This window comes from Stylophora pistillata, chromosome 3 (assembly GCF_964205215.1).
Source record: "Stylophora pistillata chromosome 3, jaStyPist1.2, whole genome shotgun sequence".
Lineage (NCBI taxonomy): Eukaryota > Metazoa > Cnidaria > Anthozoa > Scleractinia > Pocilloporidae > Stylophora > Stylophora pistillata.
Genome location: NC_142521.1, coordinates 36,044,673 through 36,070,297, shown reverse-complemented (window position 1 = coordinate 36,070,297; position 25,625 = coordinate 36,044,673). Strand labels below are relative to the sequence as shown.

At 39.6% G+C, this 25,625-nt stretch overlaps 3 protein-coding genes across 3 annotated transcripts in view; all 3 read right to left on the bottom strand.

Annotated features, from left to right (window-relative positions):
* LOC148735863 (NLR family CARD domain-containing protein 4-like) lies at positions 1-25,563 on the bottom strand. The gene is made up of 9 exons (XM_088752698.1): positions 25,448-25,563; positions 23,477-23,539; positions 22,907-23,201; positions 17,773-18,500; positions 16,818-17,000; positions 8,640-8,747; positions 7,287-7,400; positions 4,011-6,838; positions 1-1,140 (listed from the first exon to the last, which is right to left on the bottom strand). The coding sequence occupies exons 4-9, from the start codon at positions 18,482-18,484 to the stop codon at positions 883-885; spliced, it is 4,203 nt and encodes a 1,400-aa protein (XP_088608824.1). The 5' UTR covers positions 18,485-18,500; positions 22,907-23,201; positions 23,477-23,539; positions 25,448-25,563; the 3' UTR covers positions 1-882.
* The window catches only part of LOC111344545 (uncharacterized), a 94,660-nt gene that overhangs the window by 3,928 nt on the left and 65,107 nt on the right, over positions 1-25,625 (bottom strand). The gene's annotated exons all lie outside the window — the stretch shown is intronic.
* Positions 9,237-16,809, bottom strand: LOC148735864 (uncharacterized). Its single transcript, XM_088752693.1, has one exon. It carries the CDS (start codon positions 14,935-14,937, stop codon positions 9,505-9,507), a length of 5,433 nt encoding a protein of 1,810 aa, XP_088608819.1. The 5' UTR covers positions 14,938-16,809; the 3' UTR covers positions 9,237-9,504.

Here is a 25,625-nt window from a genome sequence, read left to right as displayed (position 1 = left end):
TAATTTCAAGAAATAATTTTAATAAATGTGATTTAGGGTCCGAGCAATAAGGATAAAGGTCGTATCCATTGTCTTTGTCAAACACTCTCATATCAGCTGAACCTTCTTTGGCAATTAAGGCAATGTTTTTTAAATAAATCAACAAAAGTAAGAGTACACTTGTGAAAACATTTATCAAAATAAGCCAAGCTAAATTGTTACTTGCTGAAACAAGCATTTAAGACTGTAACACTTTGTAACGACTTTCACTCTTCTGATCACGAACGATTTTGCAACAATTTTCAGTTTCAAGCATCGACAATGTAAGGAATAAAAAGAAGCCTACTTGACTGCACAACGCTGCCTATGAACTGATCTAAGCTCAAAAAAATAAATTCTCCCGCTCTTTTCTCTTAAAGTCTGCTTTTCTTGTGAAATTAATTTTTGTCAGCTGGCGATAAAGCTTGTGTCAGGGTATCCGTTATTAAAGAAGATCGAAATATTGGAAGAATGAAAATGGAGTCTGAGAAGGAGAGGTAGCTCTCTCCAATGTTTCAGCTCTCCCCATTTAGACCGTCTACAAAAAGGGAGAGTCTAGTACAGACTACTTCACGCGATTTTCTTTCTTGGATCAATGCTCCGTTTTTCAAACTAATGACATAAGAGATTCCTTTTTCGTTCTGATTGACCTAAAAAAACTCACAGTTAAGTTGAACAGTTAAAAAGCCAATCAGACAGAAGAGTGACCAAATTATATTATATTGATTTGCTTGTCCCTCAGATTAAATCTTTGTTAGCTCGCTGCCACGACACACGACGTAAGAACAGCCAAGTTATTCTAAATTCTTACTCTGCTCATTACACGCCAAATCAGTTGCCATGGAAACAATTTTTTCCAAGCGCTCACTCAACATGATTATCATCACCATCGTCGTCGTCATTATCTTCCTCCTCCTGTTCATCATCATCCTCATCATCGTCATCATAGTTCTTGTCATAGTGATCATCATCATCATCGTTATCCTCTTCCTTCTGCTCAACACTGTCAACGTCATCATTATCCTCATCATCATCATCTGGCTCTTTTCTGAAACTTATTCCTTCTTTTTTAAGCTCAGCTTTTGTACGAAGTCGGTTGATACCACTCTCCCATCTAAACTCCTATCACCAGAAAAAAAGGCAACAATATCAACCACAACACCAATTATGTGTACCACTCAACTTGCATTTTCATGCAAGATAAATATTTAAAACATCTTGCTTTCCCCCGCGTATATCGAAATATCACCTTTCCATCGCTGTGGTAAAAAATACCTGTTTCATTAACTATGTGTAACACCCAACTTACATTTTCACACACAAGCTAATTATTTGACGCATTCAAATATATTTGTCCAAAAAGCGAGCAATGAAAGAGAAAATTCACTTTTGAATTCAAATAGCTACAAGCGACTAAAACTTTATTTCACAACAGGGGAAATGTTCTCAGATATAAATAACAAACAACAATGGTCCCTGGCAATTAAAATAAGGCAATACTTTACAGACAAACAGATGATTAAATTAAATACTATATTTTTAAAAGGAAAGAAAACTGTCTAATATCTTCTCAAATTGATATGAACCCGCCTACAAAGTATTGGCTATCATTCCTTACCCGAGGGGAAATAAAAAATTTAATAATTTTTTAACCTTTCACGGTTACACGCGACGGGTTTTACTCCACATCATTTCTCCACTGGCAAAACTATTTGTTTTGCACGAAATTATTTTAATCCCTGTCTAGTTACCTAACATCCCTAGGGGCACATATCTATAAAATAAAACACGCGCTTCGAAACTTCAGAGGGTACGCTATTTCGTTCATAGTCCCTAGGTACGAACAGAGCAAGAATCGTAACACGAATACAAGGTTTACTTCGGGAAAGGAATACAGAATTGTAAGTACAATTAAAAGATATTTGCTGTTTGAATTAGTTCAGGGACATTACGGCAGAGTGCCTACAAACGATTGTAATTTGTCTGTTTCAGTTTGACTCTATATGCTTCTAGAGAGAAGGAGTGTAGAAATAAATTCTACCTATTTCCCAAGCTGTTGAGGTCTATTAAGAGTTCAATACACTGTTACACGACTGAAAGTTAGACAACTCTAGATATTCCTTTTTGATGATCCGGGGTTCTCGTTGTCATGTTTTTCTCAGCTTTACTAGAAGCATAGAGTTTTCCTTTCCCTGAAACCGTACTATTCTGACAAAACTCCATGTTTGAAGCAAATGCGAGACACCTAGTAAAAAGTAATGAAGAAAAACAAAACAAATCAAAAACAACTTCAAGGTTCACACTTGTGCTCCGCTCAACTAACGCCTCCTAACCTATCATTTCATGCCACACAAGTTAATTGTCTGTTTTTTTTTTTTTTTTATATAAGAAGGATAATGCAGCATTTCCGTATTCCTCGAAGCAAACAAAAAACGCCCACACTCCACAGGAAAGGCTAGACGAGCAGCGAATAAGGTAGGCAGATGTTTTATTCTAGTGATCGTAATAAGAGTTTCACATCAAAAAGTTGTTTACGTTCAGCGATGTCACAGAAACATGGGAAGTAGCGTAAAGTGTACACAGAATCAACTCCACGGTGTGTGGTAAATTGAAGTTTAAAACTTATTTTGTTAGGATTTACGGGAGACCAAGCAGAAACAAACATACGATAGCAAGTTTAACAACTTCATTATCAACAATGTTGTTCTTTAAGTTTTCTTCAAAAGTGAGCTTATACGACGCGAGAGAGACCGATAAGCCCCGATTTCTGACAGAGTTACACAACACGAGCAGAGTAGCCAAAAGAGAAAAGAATCCAACTGATAAATAAGAATAAGGAAACCATTGAAGAGCGAGTAAATTATAACACAGTGCCGAGTTTGACTAATGGTCGCGTGTCGCGCCTTTTAAAATGATTTGTTTTGCTTTTTAGTTGTTTATTACCGGGGTTCTCAAATAAAAATCCAAATTCATTATTTCCAATGTTTGTCTTTGATTTTTCAAAACAAGATAGTGTTATCATGGAGACCTAGGAGACCAGGAGGCTCTACGAGCAACTGACAGAATTACTCAACACGAGCAAATAATCCAAAGAAGAAAAGAATCCAACTGATAAATAAGTATAGGGAAACCATTTAAGTCCCAGTAAATTATAACACCGTACCAGTTTCGTTAAAGAAGACAATCATTACACCTTCAACTTTTGTTGAATTATTTCCTATCATCGGCACAAACCTTTAAGACGTGAAGATATGACAATAGAATCAACGCGACTTTCACTTAAAAAAACCAATTCGGATTTTAAAAAAGGAAAAAATCCCTTTTCTTTGCTCATTTATATTGTTTGGGGTTCACGCTCCCTGATAGCAAAAGCGAATAAATGCCCGCATAGAATGTAGCGAACAACTTCATCGAATTCAAAGCACGTATGGGTTGAACAATCCTTTCTCGTTAAATAATCAAACCCAAATAAAAGCATCCCACAATAATAACAGAAGCCGAACAATTTCAAAATTCAAAATTGATCCGAGGAGCTTGGTCAGACAAATATTCTCACAACTCGTCTATTTTTTCCTCTCTTAAGTAAGGCGTAACTACACAAGCAAAGCAAACGTCAATCGAATGAACTCCCAAAGTTTTTAATTACTGTGTAATCAGGAAATATCAAGTCATTTGGAAGTCCCTAAATTTAATCTTCGTAATTTTTTCCTTCAAATCATCTTTGAACAAGCTACGCATGAGCCATAAAAGTACTTAACGTGGGTTTGTTACGGTCTCCATCTACAACATCGGCTCCTAACGTCGCAAACTAGAAAAAGAAAATTCTGAAAACAGTGACTGTTCCTGAAGACTGTATTCTTTCTCACTAAAAATAATCTGATTAATTGAGTTCAAAGCAAGTTATTGGAAACATTATCAAGTGCTCTGCTGAAGAGCATCTAAACAAAAATTAGATGCATAACAACTGAGTGAAACAACAAAAAGGCACTTACATGGTAATCGGTCTTCACGTTTACTGCTGTACACAACTCTTCACATTCTGTCCTTGTCATCTGAACACCGTGAAGGAACAGGAACTCCAGCTCAGGAACACTGCTGAGATGTTGGACCAGATCCCTGACCCCGCGGCCAAGTGGATTGGAAGATAGATAAAGAATTTGTAGCACTGGTACATACTTTAGAGCATGGGCCAGTGCTGATGCTTCATCTTCACCCATCTTTGTAATCGCCAGGTCCAGGTACTTCAGATTGGGTACATTGTTCAGGCTCTTGGCCAGTTCAATAATCCCGTGACCCAGGGCATTGTTGGGTATATTCAGTTTTTCTAACTTGTTTAAGTACTTTAATGAGGCAGCCAGTGCTGATGCTTCATCTTCACCCATATTTGTATTCTTCAGGTCCAGCTTAGTCAGATTGGGTACATTGTTCAGGTTCTTGGCCAGTTCAATAATCCCGTGACCCAGGGCATTGTTGTGTATATTCAGTTCTTCTAACTTGTTTAAGTACTTTAATGAGGCAGCCAGTGCAGCACATTCCTTTTCTCCCATTTGTACATTCCACAACACTAATCTCGTCAACTGTGGCACGTGATGAAGATTCTCAGCCAAATGAGTCACACCGCTGTGTAAAGGGTTGAAGGACAGGTCGAGCTCACGCAAATTTGGAGAATGCTGCAGTGAGTCAGAGATAAAAGCAGCACACTTTTCTGCTATATTGATGTCTAAAAGTTTTAAACTGTGGAGATTGTCAGTAAAATTAATTCCGTTAATGCTCTCAATCAATTGATCTTTAAAGGCTTCGTCCTCCTCCTCCTCCTCCGATCGTCTCCTTATTGTAATTCTAATTTTTCGAGGAGCTGATACTAAAGGCAACACATTCTTCAACAGAACAGCTTCCTTAACTGTTTTAACACCAATGATAATCACTCTCACCAGTGACAAACAGTGGTTCTCAGTCAAAGGTACATCAATGTTGTTGTTTTCGTTATTTACTAAATTATTCAGAGGTGGCTGAGAAGAGCAAACCGGCGCTGATATCAGTTCAGAAAGCAATTCAGAGTGAAAATCCTCATCTGTTATGTAAATTAGATAGACAAAGTTTCTCCCTCCGGATTTTTTGAGGAAAAAGTTCCCAACGAATAAATCCGCGTACTTTTGTACATCTTTACTTTCTCCAGAAGACGTTAAAACGACCGCGTTCAAGTCTAACATTACTGATAGAACATCATCGCGAAAATGTTCAATCGGCAGCTTCTCGAAAAAAAATAAATTGTTTGGGAAACTGCTGACAGATTTGAAGAAGTGTTCTACAGCAGCAGTAGACGTGTGTTTTTGCTCAAGTTTCACAACATGGTTAACACATAAGAGAAATGCAGAATACACGGCTGTTCTGTCTGAGGCTGGACACAAAAACAAACAATCGACACAGAGTACAATAAACTGTCGTTGTTCGTCAGACAAATCATCTTCAGAAGGTGTCTTGGTGAGCTGGTAATTTGTGAGACCTTCTTTCTCTCCAACGTCATGTAGATGATCAAAAAGAATCCCGGCAGCTTTTAATGACAACTCACATGCGAATTTTAGCACTTCAGCCATCTTCCTTGATTCCTCAAACGTATCCATTCCTGACAGGCAGGTGACAGTTCCATTCCTCTTCACGGTCAGTTCTTCGACAACGAACCTGGCGGTGAGAAACTCCTGGACAGACTTATGAAGAAAATAAACGATCTCCTCACGGTTCAAAGCGGAACGTTTGGAAACTTGGAAAAAACCCACATGTATTAGCTTCTCGAAGAGATCACCATGCGCACATTTGCTGAAGTCAAAATGAAGACGGTCCTCCAAAAGAGTATCATATGCAAGTTTTCCTATTTTGTAAAGTTCCTCTTGATATTCATCTATGCTTTTACCTGTTGCGACATTGTCTGCATCTTTTGTAGCCATGTGATCCAAGAGAGTCTGAATAAATTGTACGTAAATGTGTGCACGAGACGTGGGTAACTGATGCTTTTTCTCTTTCCAGAGAAGACACAACATCAACAACAAAAGCGGTATTTCTGCCATCTCTTCGAGGTCCTGCTTCTTCAGGTAGTTAAGTAACCCTTCAACGTCCTCCTCATCAGCAAGAATCTTTCTTGCAAACTGTTTCTTTTGTTCCCTGCTATCGAGCCCGTTGATTTCAAACTGAGCATGACTTGGCACTCTAAGCTCATCCTCTTTCACTGGTCGCGTTGTGATCATTACACAACAGTCTCTCAGCTGACTGCCTCTCCAAATCTGGTGAACTGGAGATGACTTTCCACCGCTGTACTCGTCATATCCGTCCAAAATAAGCAGCACTTTCTCCTGGTTCTGACGAACATATTCATACAAGTTATTGACTGCCTTCGGGTCATCAGCAGACAACAGTTCAGCGGTTTTCAACATAGTACAGAGGTCCGGAATATCACAAACGTCTCGCAACTTGATTAAAAGTAAAAGAGAAAACTTTCTGAGGAACTCCTTTTTGCCATCTACCCAATCTACAGCTAATTTTTGACTGAAAGTAGACTTTCCTATTCCAGATCTTCCATACACTAGAATTCGTCTACGGATGGGATGATGTTCGTCACCTTCAAATACTTCACTGATGTCTCCCACCATTTTTTTCGTTGCCCCGTCAGGTTTTCTGTGATCTTGTAATAACGTCAACTGTATGTATATGTCATTAATGTGTACCGTGTTGTCTGGGTCCCATGGTGTTATTTTCACTTGACACATGGTGCTGTAAAACTTTCGCAGCTGGTTCTGGCACCATTCCAAACATTGCATCGCAGAGGAATCTGTAGACAAAAAAAACAGCTTCCTAAATTTTTGGTAACTCTCAAATTGAAGAGAACATGATCATTTCTAGACTAGAGTTTTTCATCAGTTTAGAGGCTGCATTTTTATCAACTCTAATTTGTAACTTCAGTAAAACTTACTCTTCAAATCCAGGAGTAAATAGAATGAATCATATTGTCGTTACTCATATAATTCTATATTTCCCTTTATCTGGGCATTACGGTCCCCCCTTTACCTGAGCATTATCCCCCCTTCCCCCGCTCCCTCGCTGTAGAGGTTATAGAAATGCAAAACTGGGAGGAATTTAACACGTGTGTGATTCTCCTTACCTCTGCCCGAGAAATTCAACATCTTCAAATGCTGAATTTTAACTGCAGTCTGTTAAAACTTATAAAACTGCAGCCTATGCTATAATTGGGCTAAAAGACTCTTCATTCAAATATATACCTGCTATTTTGTCAGATGAGGCCTGTGACTGATGGGAAGACTGGGCACTAGAAGAGGATGGCTGTACCGGAACGTCTTTGCTCGGTGCTGAAAGTTGTCTGTCAGTTGAATTATCTTCAAGAACACAAAACCAAACAGACAGCAGTTAGACAGCCTCGTGAGGTTAGGAAAAGAACATAGCACTACATTTAGTTCAAACCACCATCATTCTAAAACTGTGTCCTAACCTTGCTTGCTAAGCTATTTGCTCAAACAAATGTGGGTGGAAGATTTCTACAAATGCAAATCTACGTAAGTGAGGAATTGGTGCCATGCGTTTAATCCCTTCTACCTCTGCCTAGAAATTCAACATTTTCCGTACATTAAGGAGAAGCACCATGCTGTAATTGGGCCAAAATTACTACTCTTGGAAGTCTTAACGGACATACTGTGAATTTTTAGACAATGACAGTGGCTCAAGTGATGTAAGTAATACAGCACTTTACTGTCTTTATGTCATCAATGATAATTTGGTTTCATCAACTCAGTTGATAACATAAAATAGCCACCGTAAAGAGTTTCTAAAACTCACCTTTTGAGAGTTCGCCCTTAGTGTGACCGCACAGAGAAATGTATATGGTGTGTGGTTTATATCATGGGGGTGCAGCAGGGGAGCTTACAACGCAGGAGATTCTACATGTAAATGTCTACATGATTCTACAGTTGAATTATGGGGGTCAGAGGTCTTCTTTCCCGGGGGACAAAATTTTTCAAAAAGTTTAAAAGCATTCAATCATCAATCTTGAGCAGATTCAAAACCCGCACAGATAATAACCTGCATGGATATTAACCCACACGGATAATAACCCGCACGGATAATAACCTGCACGGATAATAACTCACACGGATAATTTAGAGCTCCTGTATATTGAGTTGAGGCAAACGCCATTATTTAATTTGTCAGCTTCTGCTAACTCAGCGTGGAACATCTAATAACAAAGCAAGTGAAAATTGCTGACAAACATGTAAAATTTCTGATTCAAGAGCTGTTCTCATTGATCAGCACATGATGATAAATCATTAATCATGTTTTTAATTCAGTTTAGGTAGAGGCTTTGGTGATTCAGTTCTGGCAAATTCATTTAAAACAAAACTAAACAGCACACAAGACCAGCTAGTAACGGCAGGCAAACAAACTGTAATCATGAAATAAAGTCTTCCACTGAGCAGAAGAGAACCCTATGACGAGTTTCATTTTAATAAGAATGGCAAAAACATTTTCTCGATGCACCCTTTTTACTTATAAAAACACACCATTCAAATGTCAGCGGATCTAGTAAAAGGGAAATCATTTTGTTTTTTTTAAATATATACCTGCTGTCTTAGCGGACGAGGCATTTTGGAAGGACTGGGCATTAGAACAGGATGTCTCAACAGGAACTCTTTTACTCAATGTTAAATCTTGTCCATCAGTTGAAATATCTTCAAGAAAAAATAAAACAAACAAACAAACAAACAAACAGACAGACAGCAGTTAAAGTTGCCTCATGACCACAACATGCCTCTACATTTAGTTTTAAAACCATCTCCTTTTATGAACATTGTCCTTTTATGAACATTGTATCCTAAACTTGCTTACAAAGTTTTTTCCCAAATCATTGTGAGTGAAGAATTCAAATTAATGAAAATCGACGTGAGGAATTTAAGACCTCGGTACCTCGGCCCAAAGACTCAACATATGACTACACGTCTGAGGAGCGTAACTTTCTGGAAATAAGCTCATAAACCAGGACAGTGGCTCAAGTGGTTTAATTACAAGGCCTTCCTGTCTATCAATTAGCAATAAGCCCACAGGAAGCACTTCCTGATTGTTTTTGCACCCTGTGTTGCCAGCCCGATCACTTTCTTTATTCTTGGGGTACAGCGAATTATATGAGGGCATCTGTTGAGAACGACTCAATAAATCCACGGTTAAACTCAAAGTTTTACTTTATTCTGACTAAGGACAAAACCTCCTTGGCGAATACTCGATCTTTTCAAGGCAAAACTCGAACGAAGTAAAAATACTTGACATTTGATCCCTGTCACTCATTTTAAAAATACTATAAATGTAACGCAACGTCACGTTCTCCTGAACATTCCCCCTCCCCGCACTGAGGGGACCGCAGTGTGCAAAACACGATTAAACATAACAGTCTTTTTTTGTCCTTAATTGAAGTTCGCTTAAAAGTCTAGCAAGTCACAAGAGTGGTACCAATTTATGAATTGGTCGCACCACAGTCTTTTCTCCACACTGAACCTTCACGACGCGGGAATGTCTATCTTTTCCCGGATATGTTTCCACAATACGGCCCAAAGGCCACTTCCCTCGTGGCAGATTTTGTTCCAGGACTAGCACAATGTCTCCTTTTTTGAGGTCATTGACGACTTCGGTCCACTTTGGACGAGTATTCAGCATAGGTAAGTACTCCCTCAACCACCTGGACCACACTCGAGAGATCAGTTCTTGGACCTTGCGCCACCTCTTCCGTGGGTTGAACCTCGTGGTGTCGACGCTCTCTGGTGCAAATTGCCCACCCATTTGCCCATGTAAAAAATGATTGGGTGTTAACGGCACATCATCCTTAATATTTGCTGACTGATAGGTGAGTGGTCTAGTGTTAAGCAAGCTCTCAGCACCTGTGACAACTGTGATCAATTCTTCGTCTGTGACATCACTACTAGCTAGCACCGCATACATTGCCTTCTTCGCTGCCTTTACCATCACCTCATGTACCCCACCAAAATGAGGAGCTCCTGGGGGGTTAAAAGTCCACTTCACACCCTTCTGTGCTGTCCTTCCCTGAATCTTATCCTTGTCCAGTTGACCCACAAGTTCCTTGAGTTCATTAACTGCTCCCACAAAGTGGGTGCTGTTATCGCTAATCATTTCCTTAGGTACGCCTCGTCTGCTAGTAAATCTGGTGAATGCATTTAGGAAACTGTCTGTATCAAGCCCCCACGCCACTTCGAGATGAATAGCTCGAGTCGACAAGCATGTAAAAACACACAACCACCTCTTTCGCCGTTGACGCCCACGTCCTTGTATAGTCGTGAACGGACCTGCGTAGTCCACCGCAGTCTGGTCAAATGCACGAAATGTGAAGCGCAGCCTTACTTGTGGTAATGGCCCCATTATCTGTGTGGCCGGCTTGTTCCTTCTCCTCTTGCACTCACTGCATTCATTCTCCCATGCCCTTATCTCCTCACGCGCTGCAACAATCCAGAATCTTCCGCTAATCTGCGATAGCACAAAGTTCGTCCCAGCATTGTGGTTAGACAACTCATGGTAATGCTTTACTATCAGTCTCGTCACCCACTGACCTCTTGGCAGTATAATGGGAAACCTTATATTGTACGGAAGATATTCGGCAAATTGAAGTCGACCACCACATCGCAGAACACCTTGATCGTCCAGCCAGGGACATAGCTTACTCAGTGAACTCTTCTTTGGAATCTCCTTTCCTGTCAATAATGCGACATACTCTTCATGAAATGCCTCCAGCTGTGCTCGACTAATAATTTCCTCCTCTGCATCTTCAATTTCTTCTGGCAACAGTTCTTGTCCTTTTATCCTTTCCCTTGGATTGCGCATATTGTAGATCGCTCGCCACACCCTAGCCTGTAGCCGCACTAAGCGTGTCCAACTTGAAAAACGTGTGGGTTCAAGCCTCCAGTTTGCACACTTTGATTTCGCCCCTCCATTTCCTTCTCGATTCACTGGGCTCTGCTTGCGACTTGTTAGAACAGTTGTAACGCCTTCTTCCCCTTCCTTGCGGTCTGGCGTCTTCAATTCCGGTAATGAAGCGGGGCGACTCCTTACATCCATCCTTGGCCAACCAGCCTTATCCTCTAACAGTAACCACTTTGGTCCATGCCACCAGAGTGAGTTTTCTAGCAGCTCGTCTGGTGTTGCTCCCCTTGAGCATAGATCAGCTGGATTTTCTCCTGTCGGCACATGTTGCCACTGCGATGGCTCTGTCATCATTTGTATCTCCCCGATACGATTAGCCACAAAGGGACGAAAGCTCCGCCCATGTCCCCGAATCCACCACAATACATCCATGCTGTCGGAATAAAATGTCACGGATTGCATGGACAGCCCAAGTACCAACGTTAAATGCTGTGTCAATCGCAAACCCAATACAGCTCCTGCAAGTTCCAACCGAGGCACTGTCATAGGCTTTAACGGTGCTACCTTACACTTTGAAGCGACTAATCGACTTGAAACGGTAGCATCATTGTATACGCACTTTAGATATACAACAGTTCCATAAGCTTGCAGTGAAGCATCCACAAACGTGATGACTCTCTTAGCGACTACCTCCTTTGCTTCACGCAAACATCTAGGCACCTGCACATCACCTAGCCTCCCAAGCTGACCATACCAACTTCCGATTCTACTTGCGATTTCATCATGAATGACATCATCCCAGTCATAACCCCTTGCCCATAATTCCTGAAGTATGATTTTGGCCTTGACGACGAAAGGGCCCACAAAGCCGAGTGGGTCGAATACAGTCGCGACCTTCCTCAGTATATTTCGCTTTGTCACTAGAAGCTCTGTAGAAATGTTTGAAGTCGAAATAGTAAACGTATCTTCTGTACTATTCCAGGAAATACCAAGTGTCTTGACAACAGGTTCCTGCCCCGCAGTAATCGGCAATTCAGTAGCTCTGTCGGCTTCGGGCGTGGCTGCTACGACTTCCAGAGAATTCGATATCCATTTCCTTGCTTTCATGCCTGCAATCCCCCACAGACTGTCCAGCTCTTTGTACAATTGAATGCCATCTTGCACCGTTTCCACACTATCAATCGAATCATCCATGTAAGTGGATTTGAGTACAGTTTCAGCTGCCAATGGATACTCATCCTGGTGCCTTCTGGCGTTCTCTTGAGCAACAAACTGAGCCTCCATTGGTGCAGAGTTTTTACCAAACACTACTCGACTGAACTCATAGACGTCAGGTTCACGACTAGAATCAAGGTCCCTCCACAATAGTCGAAAGTAAGGACGATCTCTCTCTTCAATCTCCACCTGCAAATACATTTCCTTAATGTCACATGCCAAAGCTATGGGGTTCCTCCTGAACCGAATAAGCACATCAAACAAATCCTTCTGCAATTTAGGTCCAGCACAAATGGCATCATTCAATGACACACCGTCCGTTTTTGCAGAACAATCGAACACAATGCGTATTTTAGTTGTAGCTTTGTCCATACGGATGACTGGAAAGTGAGGCAAATACCAAACTTCCGGTGGCAACGGCTCATCTGGTTCGACCCTTCGCAAGTAACCTTTCTCGATATAAGCCTGGATGATTTGCGAGTACTCTGTTCCTAGGGCACAGTTCTTCTTCAATTTGTGTTCTGTGCTGCACAACCGGGATAATGCTGTGTGATGATTATCAGGTAACAGAGGCTTATCGTCTTTCCACGGTATTCCCACCTTGTACCCATTTCCAGTGTAACTAATTGATTCCTTCACTTTCTTCATGGCTGTGTTCTCCTCTTCTGTGAAAATCACAGTGTCAAGTCTCTCAATACCACAGTTTTCTATCTCCCAGAACTTCTTTAAAGCACGATCAACATCACAGCAAACGTCGCTGACGCTGATATTGAGGTCTTTGGTAAACAAAGTACGGCTAATGTGTGCCCTTGCTCCTGTCCACTGCTTCCCTTCTGGTGAGCCAATGCATGTCCACCCCAAAGGCCCCAGGCGAGCAACTGGATCTCCTTCCCCACCACGTACATCTGCTCTGGAATAATGCAACTCTGCATTGTCCACTCCTATCAACAAATCCACAAGGCCTTCTTGAGCCGGCTCAGCAAAGTCACATTCCCTAAGGTGTGGCCATCTATCCTTACTTTGTTTCCAGTTCTCTACCTTGTAGTTTCCAGTTACCCTTTTAGGGCAAGTCTTTACTTTAATGTCTTTACTAAACTCCCCATCAAGGCTCTCAATCGTCACGTCCAATGGCATTGACTGGAATGTTTCCACCTCATTGTTCAAAACATTAACTGTAACTGTGTGGTATCTTTCCTTGAGGCCAAGGACTCCTGCGACCTCTTCATTAATAAAGGTCTCGTTTGAACCATCATCCAGAAGCGCATTCACCTTCACCTTGCGGTCATTTGCTTTTAACCACACTGGCACGGTACGAAGAGAAATTGTCTCAGTTGCTGTCTCCTGCCTGGAAGTCGATGTGTGTGTGTGAGCGGGTGCCCCCTCCCGTGGAGACACCACTCTCCCATCTTTTGGGTTACCCTGTACGAGGCCGTGCAATAAGTGATGATGATTTCTTTTACAACCATTAATGTTGCAAAGTCGAGCCTTAGTACAAGCTCTTCCTTCATGATCACTTGCCAGGCAACGAAAACAAAGTCGTTTATCCCTTGCGACATTCCAACGTTCGATCACTCCCATATTTTGAAAACGTCTACAGATCCACACTCCATGGTTTCCTCCACAGTACACACATGGTGGTTTGCTTGTAGGCACTGCTGGTTCCTTACCGATGCGATTACCTTCACTGAACAAATTCCTGATCCGACCACCTTTATCAGCCTGTTTGCCACTGTCCATAGCAGCCCCAACAATTTCAGCGTCGATTCCATGTGCCATCTCTACTGCCTCAACTCGGATCTTCACTTCCTCCTTCAACCAATCCCTCAAGCTTAACACAGACCTGTTTTTCTTGTGCTCCCTGAGCCAACGACTGTAGCTTACAACCTGACTGTCCGCAAATTTTCTCACCAACAAAGTATGTAGTGCACCATCCTCCAACTCTCCACCACGCCCTTCTGCTTGCAACTTCACAACAGCTATGCGAACAAGGTCAGCAAATCGTTCGAATGACTGGACATCATTGCTCTTCAAAGGAGACATCTTTTCGATCTGGTCCATATATGCCTGTAACCTTCTTCGCTCACCACCAAATTTAGACTGAAGAATTTCCTTAGCTTCCTTGTACTCTGGGTCTGAAACTCCTAAGCCCCTGATGACCTCGAGAGCAGTTCCTGTAAGGCTCTGTCTCAATCTAGCCATTTTAATATTTGTTGGCTCCACCCCTTGGTCGACAAGACTCAAAAACATCTCCCAGAAATCCTCGAATTTACTTTTCTCACCACTAAACACTGGTACTTTTAAAGGTTTAAGTCGCTGGTTACTGTTACCTGAGTTATCTGAACTTGGCGACTGGCTGTGGGCGGGCGAATGCGTTGATTGAGCAGGTGACGTGGGCGAGGGCATTTGCAGCAATGTCTCTTTTGTTGCATTTGCATGTTTTTTCTCCAAGATGTTCTTAATTACCTGTTCCGCTTTTTCAATGACACTGTGTACTTCCTTTTCCAGATCCTCTGCCTCTTCAGCGACCGCCTTCTTGTTTTCATTGTCTCCTAAGCGTAAATAAACTCCTTGCAGTTCCTCCATAACGGTGAGGCATGAATCCATTACCGCCCACAATGTCTCGATTCCATCTTCAATTGACCCGGAATCTTCGCCACTCGCGTTCAGTCTTTCTAAATTGTGGCGCGTTTTAGTAACTACAGTCTTCCTGCCTCTCTTCTCTCGTTTAAGTTCTAGAATTCTTTCCTCTTCGTTCGCTCTTTCAGACTCTCCTGTCATCGGCATAATGGAACGATGTAAAGAAAAACCCTTGTCAAATGCTCTATAGTGTTCTAGACCTCGTGCATTCGATTGTTTATTCTCCGCGAGCAACTCCAATGAATGATAGTTCCACGCCGAAATAACGATGCACAACAACAAAAACTTTGAAGCGAAAACACATGAAACAAAACCTATCAGGGTTTTAGGCGGTGTCTGAAAGCTTCTCGTTAAGACGTAACTCCACTATAATTCCTTTGTAAATTCCCAAAAGACGAAATCCAAGATGGCTAAGTGACTGAATAATCCAACACAGAATCTAATACAATTACCATGCGAAGCGATGACAGCGAATAACAAAATCCAAATACGGTGCGAACCACAAACCTTGAGCACGAAGTTATCCGCTTAAATCCAGATAAATCCTTCGGTCAATTCCAACGGCGCATCCAAGATTGCAAAATCCCCTGCACACACGAGGCGAAAGGATGCGAAAAGCCCGGGTAAATCCAAACACGATGCGAAGCGATGCGAATAACAAACCTTGACCTCGATATATTCCACTAGCTCATGTTGTCCTGGCAGGGTCGCCAAAAAATGTTGAGAACGACTCAATAAATCCACGGTTAAACTCAAAGTTTTACTTTATTCTGACTAAGGACAAAACCTCCTTGGCGAATACTCGATCTTTTCAAGGCAAAACTCGAACGAAGTAAAAATACTTGACATTTGATCCCTGTCACTCATTTTAAAAATACTATAAATGTAACGCAACGTCACGTTCTCCTGAACAGCATCTCATAGGAAAAATACATGCTTCTATCAAGAATCATTTACCTTTACAGCTAATTACCAGAGCTTATTAGCCAATAATTTTGAAATATATACTGTAATGTTTCATTGCCGTTTTCTCACTAATTTCTATTTCACTCAATTTTCAATTTCAGGTCTAATTTATTGCACATGCGTTTTTCAAAATGGAGAGAATTCAACAACAAATGAATATCAAATCTACCATTTTTTTCATTTATAAAGGTGATAAGACTGAGTGGAGTCCAATTCGGTCTGCAGTCATAGCAGTTATGTAACAATATCAGACGACCACTGAAGCAGAAGTTGGATTTGTTTATCACGAGTTTGATAACAGACAGAATTAGACGACACAAAGTCAGTCCTGTTACCAATTAATAAAACTATGGCAAAATTCGAGAAAGAAACTGGACATCGGTTTTAAGTTTTCATAAAAAAAATAATAACTTGAGTTAATTCCGCGAAATGCCGTGACAAAAGCGCGGGTACATGAAGGGCTCTGTTCACTTACACAGGCACGACGTGTTAACTGTCCCCTCAACTGTCCAATTACACTGCCCAATTACACAGTCCAATTACAAGTATGCTCGGTACACTGTCCTATCAGTGCTCAAATCGGGAAGGTGATGACCAACCACATTTAGAGAATTTTGTTATAGTTTTGATTATATTTGTAATAGAAAGGTCAATTAACATTAATATTACTGAGCCTTAGAACGGAAAAACACATTGTTGGGTGTGATATCATCGATAATCTATACCCTCCCATCTGTGGATGAAAACAGAAATGCATGATTGGGGGCAAGGCATTTTAAAGCAGAAATATCAAGCAATCCCAATAGAACTATGTTCCTTTGAGGCAAAGTAGCGCATGTAGACATTTTCGTTCCAATTCTGCTCCAAAAATCGTACTTCATGATTAGCATATAATCAAAAGAAGTCATCAAGCATATTTCTAATTCAGTTTAGTGGAATTTTTTGGTAATGCAGTACCAGTACATTCAGATAAAACAAATTTAAACAGCAAAAAAGACCTAGTGACAGTATATGCAAACATACTATAAACCTAAAACAAATATTACAGCAGATCTGTTTACCTTTGTAATGTGGCCAATCTTCAAAAATACTGCAGTCGTTTGCAATGCTGATAACAACCGAAGCTGCCATTACACTTGCAAATGTTTTCCAGTTTTCTTCTGCTTCAGTTCCATCTGGATAACCTGAAATACCCTTGATGACAACCCACTCCATTTTAAGATCATATGCTGCACTGTAAACTCCTGAAAAATTAAATAACAAGCTAACTTCTATGCAAAAAACAACAAAATAATATTATCCAACATACATGTAAACTTGCATAGAGTAAGGATACGTGCGGAAAAAAATACAACAATTCTAAAATGTTTCCTGATTTTTCAGCAAAAGCTTGGGCAGATCACATACCAATTTTTCGCTTGACAATCCCTTTCCCCCTTCCTTTCCACACCATTAACTTTAACCTTGCCACATCGTCACCTTTGTTATCATAGATTTGTAAGAAACTAGCGAGAAATTGCTGTAATTACATGTAAACATGTATGTAGTCAAGCATAAAAAACAAAGGGGAAGAGTTACGTCTCTATTTTACATAAGCTGTGGAATAGCCCCCTCTGGCACACACTTTTCTCTTGCTCTGGTCTCAGATCGTTAAGCCAAAAAAGAAACTTTATTCTTACTCCCCCTACAGGTGTACACGTACATGCATACTACTCAGTTCATCAGCAGCCATCTGTAATCCTGGGTAGAGACACACTGTGAGAGTAAAGTGTCCCACCCACGTTTACAGGTGTACAACACAATGACTTAAGCTGGAACTTGCCTCCAGACCTTTTAATCTAAGATCCAGTATACTAAGAATCAAACCAGAGTAACTCTAATCACCAACAAGAAAAATCCCCCACCATAAAAACTGTTATGATAAAATTAGTGTCAATTCTGTCTCTCAGGATATAAATCTATCTGCGTCTCTTGCAAAAGATTTTTCTGTTACCCTAAGGAATACAGATGTCTTACCCTCTCCTTCAGTTTCAATTGCAATTGCTCCAGGAAACGACTTCCCAAGCTCATGCGATCGCCACTCTGCTTGTACAAGCTCAGGGCCACTCAAAACCTCACCACAGTGGACTTCAACTTTCCTTTCTTTTGGATTTTCTAGGGGTGCATTCCAACCATAACCTGCATATTTGATGAGTTCAGCAATGTCTCTACTGACAGGAGTTGTGACCCCACGAAATTCCGTGCGATCCTTTGTAGCCTTCTGATAGGAATATGTTGTGAGCTTTTCTGAAAGAACCACATCCCCCAGCTTTGTTGTTTCCTGATTCATACCACTACAGTGGCCCACAGAAAACACAGCTTTTGGTCTCAGCTGAGTGACAGCATTTTTTACAACAGTCAAAGAACCACCAGGAGCTTTAGAACCCTCTGAGCATCTCATCAAAGCAACTTTCAGTTTAACGTCTTGATCTTTACCAATGCTGCCAAAGTATACATGACCAAGCCCTTTATAATAGCTTGTGAATGGATCAACAATGTAATAGTAGCAACTTAAGAACTCACAGTCCTTCACTGTTAACAACAGAATGTCAATTGGGAGTTGAACATCCTTCCAACGTTTATAATTCTGGGTTAGTTCATTTATCTCTGGAAGATCAATATTGATCTTTGGTGGGTCACCATTAGTGTTCTTTGAACTACTCTCTTCAGTTCTCTCAGTTTCTGACATAATTGCCAATCAGATTCTGAAAAAAGAAAAATTGAATTATGCAAAATATCAACTGGCAAGGTAATTTACCATATTTAAGCCTGATAACATGAGATGGGAAGAAACTGAGAACCAGCACCAAATTTCTAGTGGTTCAAAATGCTCTTTAAGTTCCCTTTTATACAGAAAAATGTGTGGAGAATTGAAGCTCCTAAAAATCAAGAGAGAGCTGCTGTTAAACTCAGTATTCAATGAAAATGGATTGTCTTTAGAAGCAGTTCTATCAGAATGCAGTGAGCTGTATTCACTGGACTTGAGTGTATAGTTTACAAATTGAGTGGAGGAAGGGCGCAACTCAAGAACCGGATGCACTGAGTACTGCATGATGATTTAAAGAAGACAGTTGCCAAAATGGAAAAGAAAGATCACACAACCAAAATTGACAAGCCAACTGACTGGGTGAGTGATGCAGTGCAATGAAAGTAAGAAATTGTCATGGCAAGATATGTGTGTGGCTTGCTAGACCCTGATGGGAACTGAACAAATGACTTGTGTCAAAGTACAAAAACTAATCTCACATTGAGACATGGTGAGCATACAAGCATTTACAGTTAATGACATTAGAGATGGGTACCTGCAAGTGAAACTTGATGAAGACCTAAGTAATCTATACAATGTTACACATTTCATTTTGCAGATATAATTAGTGGCTCAAATTGCCTTCTGAAATATCCAGTGCACCAGAACTCAATTAAAGGTATTTTGATGGAAACATCAAAAGAACTGGAGGGAATGACTCCAAAGCTGACAGCTTGTAAAAAAAGCATTAATGAATAGGGTTTTGTAAAATAATGACAGAAAAAAATTGCAATACTGTATATGAATACCCTGAAAACTGCAGACAAATTTTGACCTCTGAGGGTATAGTCCCTTTACTGGCTACCAGATCTGGCTAAAGTCAAGGCTATAACCCAGTTGCCATTAGGCCACATAGCAAAACTTGACCCAGGTAGTTTCTTCTCATGTCACAATCTCCAAGGAAACTAATGAAAACAAAGAATTCAACCCACTGATCTCACTTTTAAAGTCCAAGAAGAAACCTTTCGCAAAAGGAGAAAGATCATTTCTGAGCCACCACTGTCCCACTATGCATATGAAGAAGAAAAGTGACTCTCAGCTGAGTGCAGTTTTACTTCAAGCTGCTAAACCTGTGGCTTGACAGAGTTAGACAATGACTCAGACAGAGAGGAGATACTCACAGATAGAGAATGACTGCCTTGTATTAGTGTTTGGCTGCATAAGCTTCAACCTCTAGCTGAGTATCTCTTGCATGGATAAGGAAAGATCACTGCCATTACAGATAACAAGCATAGTTTAGAGATAATTGCACCCAAGAGCATTATTCATGCACCCACTCCTGAAGTATATCATTTTAGTGGATCACATTTACAGGAATGGGACTCAAATGTTGATCAGTGATCCCCTGTCAGGATATCAAACCAAAAATAGGGAGAAGTATGATTATGAAGTCTTCCTGTTCGAAGAAAGAAGAATGCTCATGGGAGAGACTGTTGTTAGAGATTCAAATAGTTTTCATTATCATTAGCCAGAGCAAATGCTTAGGATGCTGATCACACGAACTTGTCAGTTAATAATAATAATAATAATAATAATAATAATAATAATAATAATAATAATAATAATAATAATAATACAGTTCTTAAAAATACATTTTACATAAGTCTCAATGCTTTTACATAAGATTTAAGTAATTACAAAAACAAAACAAAAATTAACTTTAAACTAAAAGCGATATTAAAAAGGTGAGTCTTGAGCCTGGTTTTAAAGGAATCTAAGGTTTCAGAATATCTTATAAAATCAGGAAGTTTGTTCCAAAGCATGGAGGATGCACATGCAAAGGATCTGTTGCCATGGGTAGAGGTTCCAGATCTTGGGACAGACAGATTGATGGACCTTGAGGAATGGAGGGAGCGGACAGGTGTATAGTGAGTTAACAGATTTGCCAAGTAATCAAGAGCCAGACCATAAAGGGCCTTATAGGTATGGAGAAGCAGATTGAAAATAACACCATGTTCTATAGGGAGCCAGTGCAGATTGATGTGAACTGGAGAAATATCTTCAGATTGTTTTGCTCACGTAATAAGTAAGGCGGCAGATTTTTGTAGTCTTTGAAGTTTCTGTATTTCAGAAGAACTAAAGCAAGCTGTAAAACAGGCCATTGCAGTAATCCAGTTTAGATGAAATAAAGGCATGAACAACCCTTTCGGTGTCTTTCTGAGACAAAAATTTCCTGATTTTATTAAGTTCCTGTAAAGATATTGAGCCAGAGCTGCATATAATTATTGTTGATGTGGGTGCAAAGAGTGAGGGAAGAGCCAAGAGTGATACTGAGGTCTCTTGCTTCGTTTACTGGTTCGATAGTAGCAGTGCTGACTCTGAGGTGACGTGAAATACTGTCACTGGGCATGAAGCGAGAGTAGAAGTGAATGACTTCAGTCTTGGTTGGGTTGCATTTAAGACTGTTCTGCATGCTCCAACATAGAACATCATCAATGCAAAGTTCAAGCTGTTCTAAGGCAACACAACGATTGCTCCGCTTTATTGTGATGTAGAGCTGAGAGTCATCAGCGTACATCATCGCAGTTCTGTGAACCAATGGATGGGCCAAGGCTAAGAGACATTACATTCTAAAGTAATGCTCATAATTTTTAGCCTAACACAGAGATAAACTATCTAGCTGTCAAAGATGAATTAGCATGTAGCATACAAGGGAGTTAAACCAGAGTTCTTATATCTTGACGGTTCTGTGCTCACAGATGCACTAAAGATTCCCTCTACTAGTTTGGAAAAAGAGGGATAAATTTGACAAGAAAGTGTTACTGTATCTTGACCATTGATTCACCATTACATGAAATACCTCATTAGCATCTGTACTAGAAGCAAATCAAAACCAAACCAACCTTGATAAACCATGCAAAGTCAACCTACCACAAAGAAGATGGCAAATAGTTAGTATCTGTTCAAAGTAAAGAAAGATTTCATTGGATTATTGTAGACAATCTGACCAAGTATTACAGTAACCATTAATTTTGGAAAAAAGTGAGCTGCTGAGACACCAGTCCAGCACATGAGGAAGATATTTGCTAGGCATGGAATTCCAAAGAAATGATTTCAGACAATGGACCCCAATACACCCTAAAAGAATTTAAACCATTCAAAGCTAACTAGAACTTCCATGATCATAATAAATCCTCCTGCAAACCTGCACCACTCTAGAGGTAATGGTACTACAGAGGCTGTGATAAAGTAAGCAAAAGAGATTGTATTGATGAGCCAGCACCCAAGGATGGATATATTGGAACACAAGAATACTCAGCCTATTGGGTCAGCTTCATCAAATGAAAAGCCAAAACCCAAAACAACAATTACACTTCCCCTTGTTGAGCCTGTGCTGTTACTAATATAAACAAAAAATTAGTTTTGATCTCAAGCATTGTTAGAGCTTCAATAAAGAAGACGCAGTGCATGGGCCAAACGATATCATGCATAATAGGGAGGATTAAAGCTGCTGCTGTCTCTCTTTTACAAGATTACAGTAATAAACCTCAACCTACTTCAAGTCAGGTGAAAGAAAGCCATGTGCATGATCAAAAGAGAAAGTAACAAGTCATATAAAATTAAGGCAGATGGGGATGAGTGCTGAAGAAATCAGGAGCACATTTGCAAAACAACAAAACTGCAAATGATTTGGGAGTGAATTTAGAATCCATGTTGAAGCTGATTCCCATGAAACCAGCAAAGCAGTTGAATAGCAGCTAGCTGAAGCCCACCAGTAATAAAGCAGAACCTTAGCTAGTGAAGAATGTGGCAAAGTCAACAGGACAGGAACAAAATCTGACACAAAGAAAGTGATGGGCAATAACTTCTACAAAGTTGGCAACAAAAATGCCTGCCAACTCCTAAATACATTACTTTCTGATGTCTAAATAGAACTTTCAATATCATTTTTTTTTAGTAATTAATTTTGGATTTGTTTTTAAATGTAAATAATTGTCTTTGCACCAAGTTGTGTCATTGTTTACCTTATTATACATGTACTAGTCATGTGAATACTTATCTCTAGAACTGTAGCATGTAATCATATGGAATGTTCTACACTCATCTGTTACCTGTCAGACAGGTGTGCGTGTATATTACTCCTATATATACTGCCTAAGAGGAGCTCAAATCAAGTAGTTGTGTTATCACTTGATAAGGTGCCAATAAAGCTGTGTTTTGGGCTGTGAGCACTGTACTACTACATATTGTTAATGATTACATGTTAAAACATTTTGGGAATGAGTTACAGGCAGAGTTGATTGGGTCGACTCTTTCATTACATGTACAAGTCATGCAGATTTATGCCGATAGATTAACACTCGCCTTTCAAGTTGCTTCTCCTGTGAGATGATAACAGCAGTTGTAATTAACTCCCAGGTACTTGTTTTATCTGAATTGAATCAATAAAACCATCCACCAGAGGAACCACTGCCCAGTAGATTGTGTGGCTGATTGTGTTCACACCAATCTACTGGGTGGTGATTAATCTGGTGGACAGCAATGAAATTCAACCAGCTGTGGAAAAAGTAACTGTTTCGTCTGTACACCTAGGTGTCATAAAGCCTGTAGCTGTTGGATTATGGTACTCAAATGAAACTCAGAAGATTCTGGAACTTAGCTGTAAGGAGGAAAAACACATACATGTATGGATCAACATATCAATCTGAAGTGACTACAGAACACTGATAACTGCATGCACACAATTGAAAAAAAAAAAATGGTTTCAAGCCCTTTATCTGACAGGAGTGTTAAGTGTACTTGAATTTTAGATGCAAAATCAAAAATAGGCTTTATGTCACAAACTAGAAATGGTGAGCAAGACAAGAACTCCACAACCAATAGAAAATATAACTTTAAAAAACTAACATGGTGATGAGCATGTTCAAAACTTACTTAGTATTCACAGCAATGTCTATACAGGATTGTCTCACAGTCCGGGTGTTTTTCAATGGATCTCTGTTTATAAAAGTTAATTACAACAAAAATGATTGCCATTAGATGTGTATACATCAAATCCACTCACCTATGTACACTGTATAACTATGAAATATAAATAAAAGAAATAATTCTATAAAGATAAAATGGACAAATACAGTATAAAGGAACAGGTTCAAGTATGCAACCAACAAAGTCACAGTGTGACTAATAATTTTTAATGTTTACAATAACAAATATTTAATTAACTATCTAACTGTTAATGACTAGGTTTTGACTAAATAATGATTAGTTCACAAAGCTTTAGATTAATTACAAGAAGTAAAATATTTTTCAACAATCACATGTTTACATGCATAATTACTAAAATATATAATAAACAACAAATTGTGGGAGATCCATTTTAAAAACAGAATTCCCCCACACCATTTTGTTGGCTGGTATAACATCACGCTGGTTTACAGCAAAGTGTCAGGGTCTTAAAAACTTTTTTGCATTGCAAGTAAAGAGAACACTTTTTTAATCACTGAGATTTACAGGCAACCAAATTATTGCTTCATATGGCAACTCAATCCCAACTGTTCAATTGACACTTGGCACCTAAGTAAAAATGAATTCTACTCCAATGATGAAATAAAAAACAGAACTAGTTGAGCATTTCAAAGTAACTCAGATTAATAACAAGAACCTTATAGGGATTGGAAAAGACACTGTTCTTTACTATAGTCTCAAGTCCACAAGTAAAATTTAAATCTATCCCAGGGGTAAGTTAAAATAGAACAATTAAAACAAACATCTCACAGCAGTTAGAGGGTGACAGAAATTAAATAATTCAATAAAAAATTAATGCTCTCTTCCATTTGATTTAGAGTAAAGTGAACAGGATAAATTCTAACAAATATTGGGCAAAGCAAAGCTGTTTGTAGTGAAGCCATTGCTCAGCTCAGAGTTAAAGAGGAAACTGGAACTACAATATGTAGAAGACTCAATGACCATTTTAAGATTCAACCGAGTGCTCTACAGTGTCAGAGCAACTATATTTAAAAAAGCACCTACAGCAGCAAAAGGTAAAAATTAGAATATAGCACTTTTAATTAATTGCCAACAATATCAAAATTAACTTGAAGAAAAAGACGATTTATTCGTAAACCGCTGGGATATAGGAAGCTGGGCAAAGTCATGATCGCAAATGCATGTCACTTTAAAAAATCCTCTTAACGCATTCACGATATTCCAGAATTATCTTGGCTTTAGCCCTTCAGTTCACTGGAATAAAGTCAAATTCTCCAGGCCGAGATGTTTTTCAATGTGGTAATTTAAGTTTTAATATTTGCAAACTGTTGTTGATAACCATATCCAATACATTTAAATTGATGTCTTGAATGCACGCAGTTATACCGATGAAATCGAAAGTCATCTATATTTCAAGAAACAGTCTCAAGTAAATGAAATAAAACAAATAGACAACCAAACAATGAGATACCGGGAAAACTCATCCTCGGTGTAAAAACCTGTGAAGCTCACGAGTGACGTAAAACAAAGACAACAACACATTATAAACAATAGCGTAGAGCAAAACAATACCTCATGAAACAAAGAAAACCTCGTTACGTTTTTACACCGAGGACGACCGGGGAAAACAAAGAATTCATAGGTGCAGTTCCCTTTAGGCAACTTTCACATTCATGACAAAGCAATGCAAAGGTTGCTAATCTAAAATGAGCATATTTATTATATAACTGTTGTAAATGCCAATCTCCAAAACGCACCTAAGCAGCCATAAAACTGTGCCATATAATTTACTCGAGCATACATTGAAGACTTGAATAATCGAATAACTTAATTCACGAAGATCTGGTTTGACTGTATAAAAAGAGGAACGTAAACAAACGAAGCGAAACGAAAATACAACAGTGACAACATACTTACAAGATTAGTGGACTCGAAGGAAAACGTAAAGAAACACTCGTGAGAAAAATAATCGAACATCTAATCCGAATTTTGACCTCTCCAAGTCTCTCCAAGTACGAGTACATGGCCCATCCCATAATATTAACGATGTTAATGACGTAATTTTACCAGTCCCGCGCGGACTGAACACGGAAAA

What these genes read in the sequence shown, in the direction of transcription:
- LOC148735864 (XM_088752693.1), bottom strand. Translation starts at nt 14,937, where the DNA reads ATGCCGATGACAGGAGAGTCTGAAAGAGCGAACGAAGAGGAAAGAATT.
- LOC148735863 (XM_088752698.1), bottom strand. Translation starts at nt 18,484, where the DNA reads ATGTCAGAAACTGAGAGAACTGAAGAGAGTAGTTCAAAGAACACTAAT. An exon ending in CTCGTCCGCTAAGACAGCAG is followed by an intron (nt 7,401 to 8,639) that starts GTATATATTTAA and finishes GTGTTCTTGAAG; the next exon opens with ATAATTCAACTGACAGACAA. An exon ending in CTCATCTGACAAAATAGCAG is followed by an intron (nt 6,839 to 7,286) that starts GTATATATTTGA and finishes TTTTGTCTACAG; the next exon opens with ATTCCTCTGCGATGCAATGT.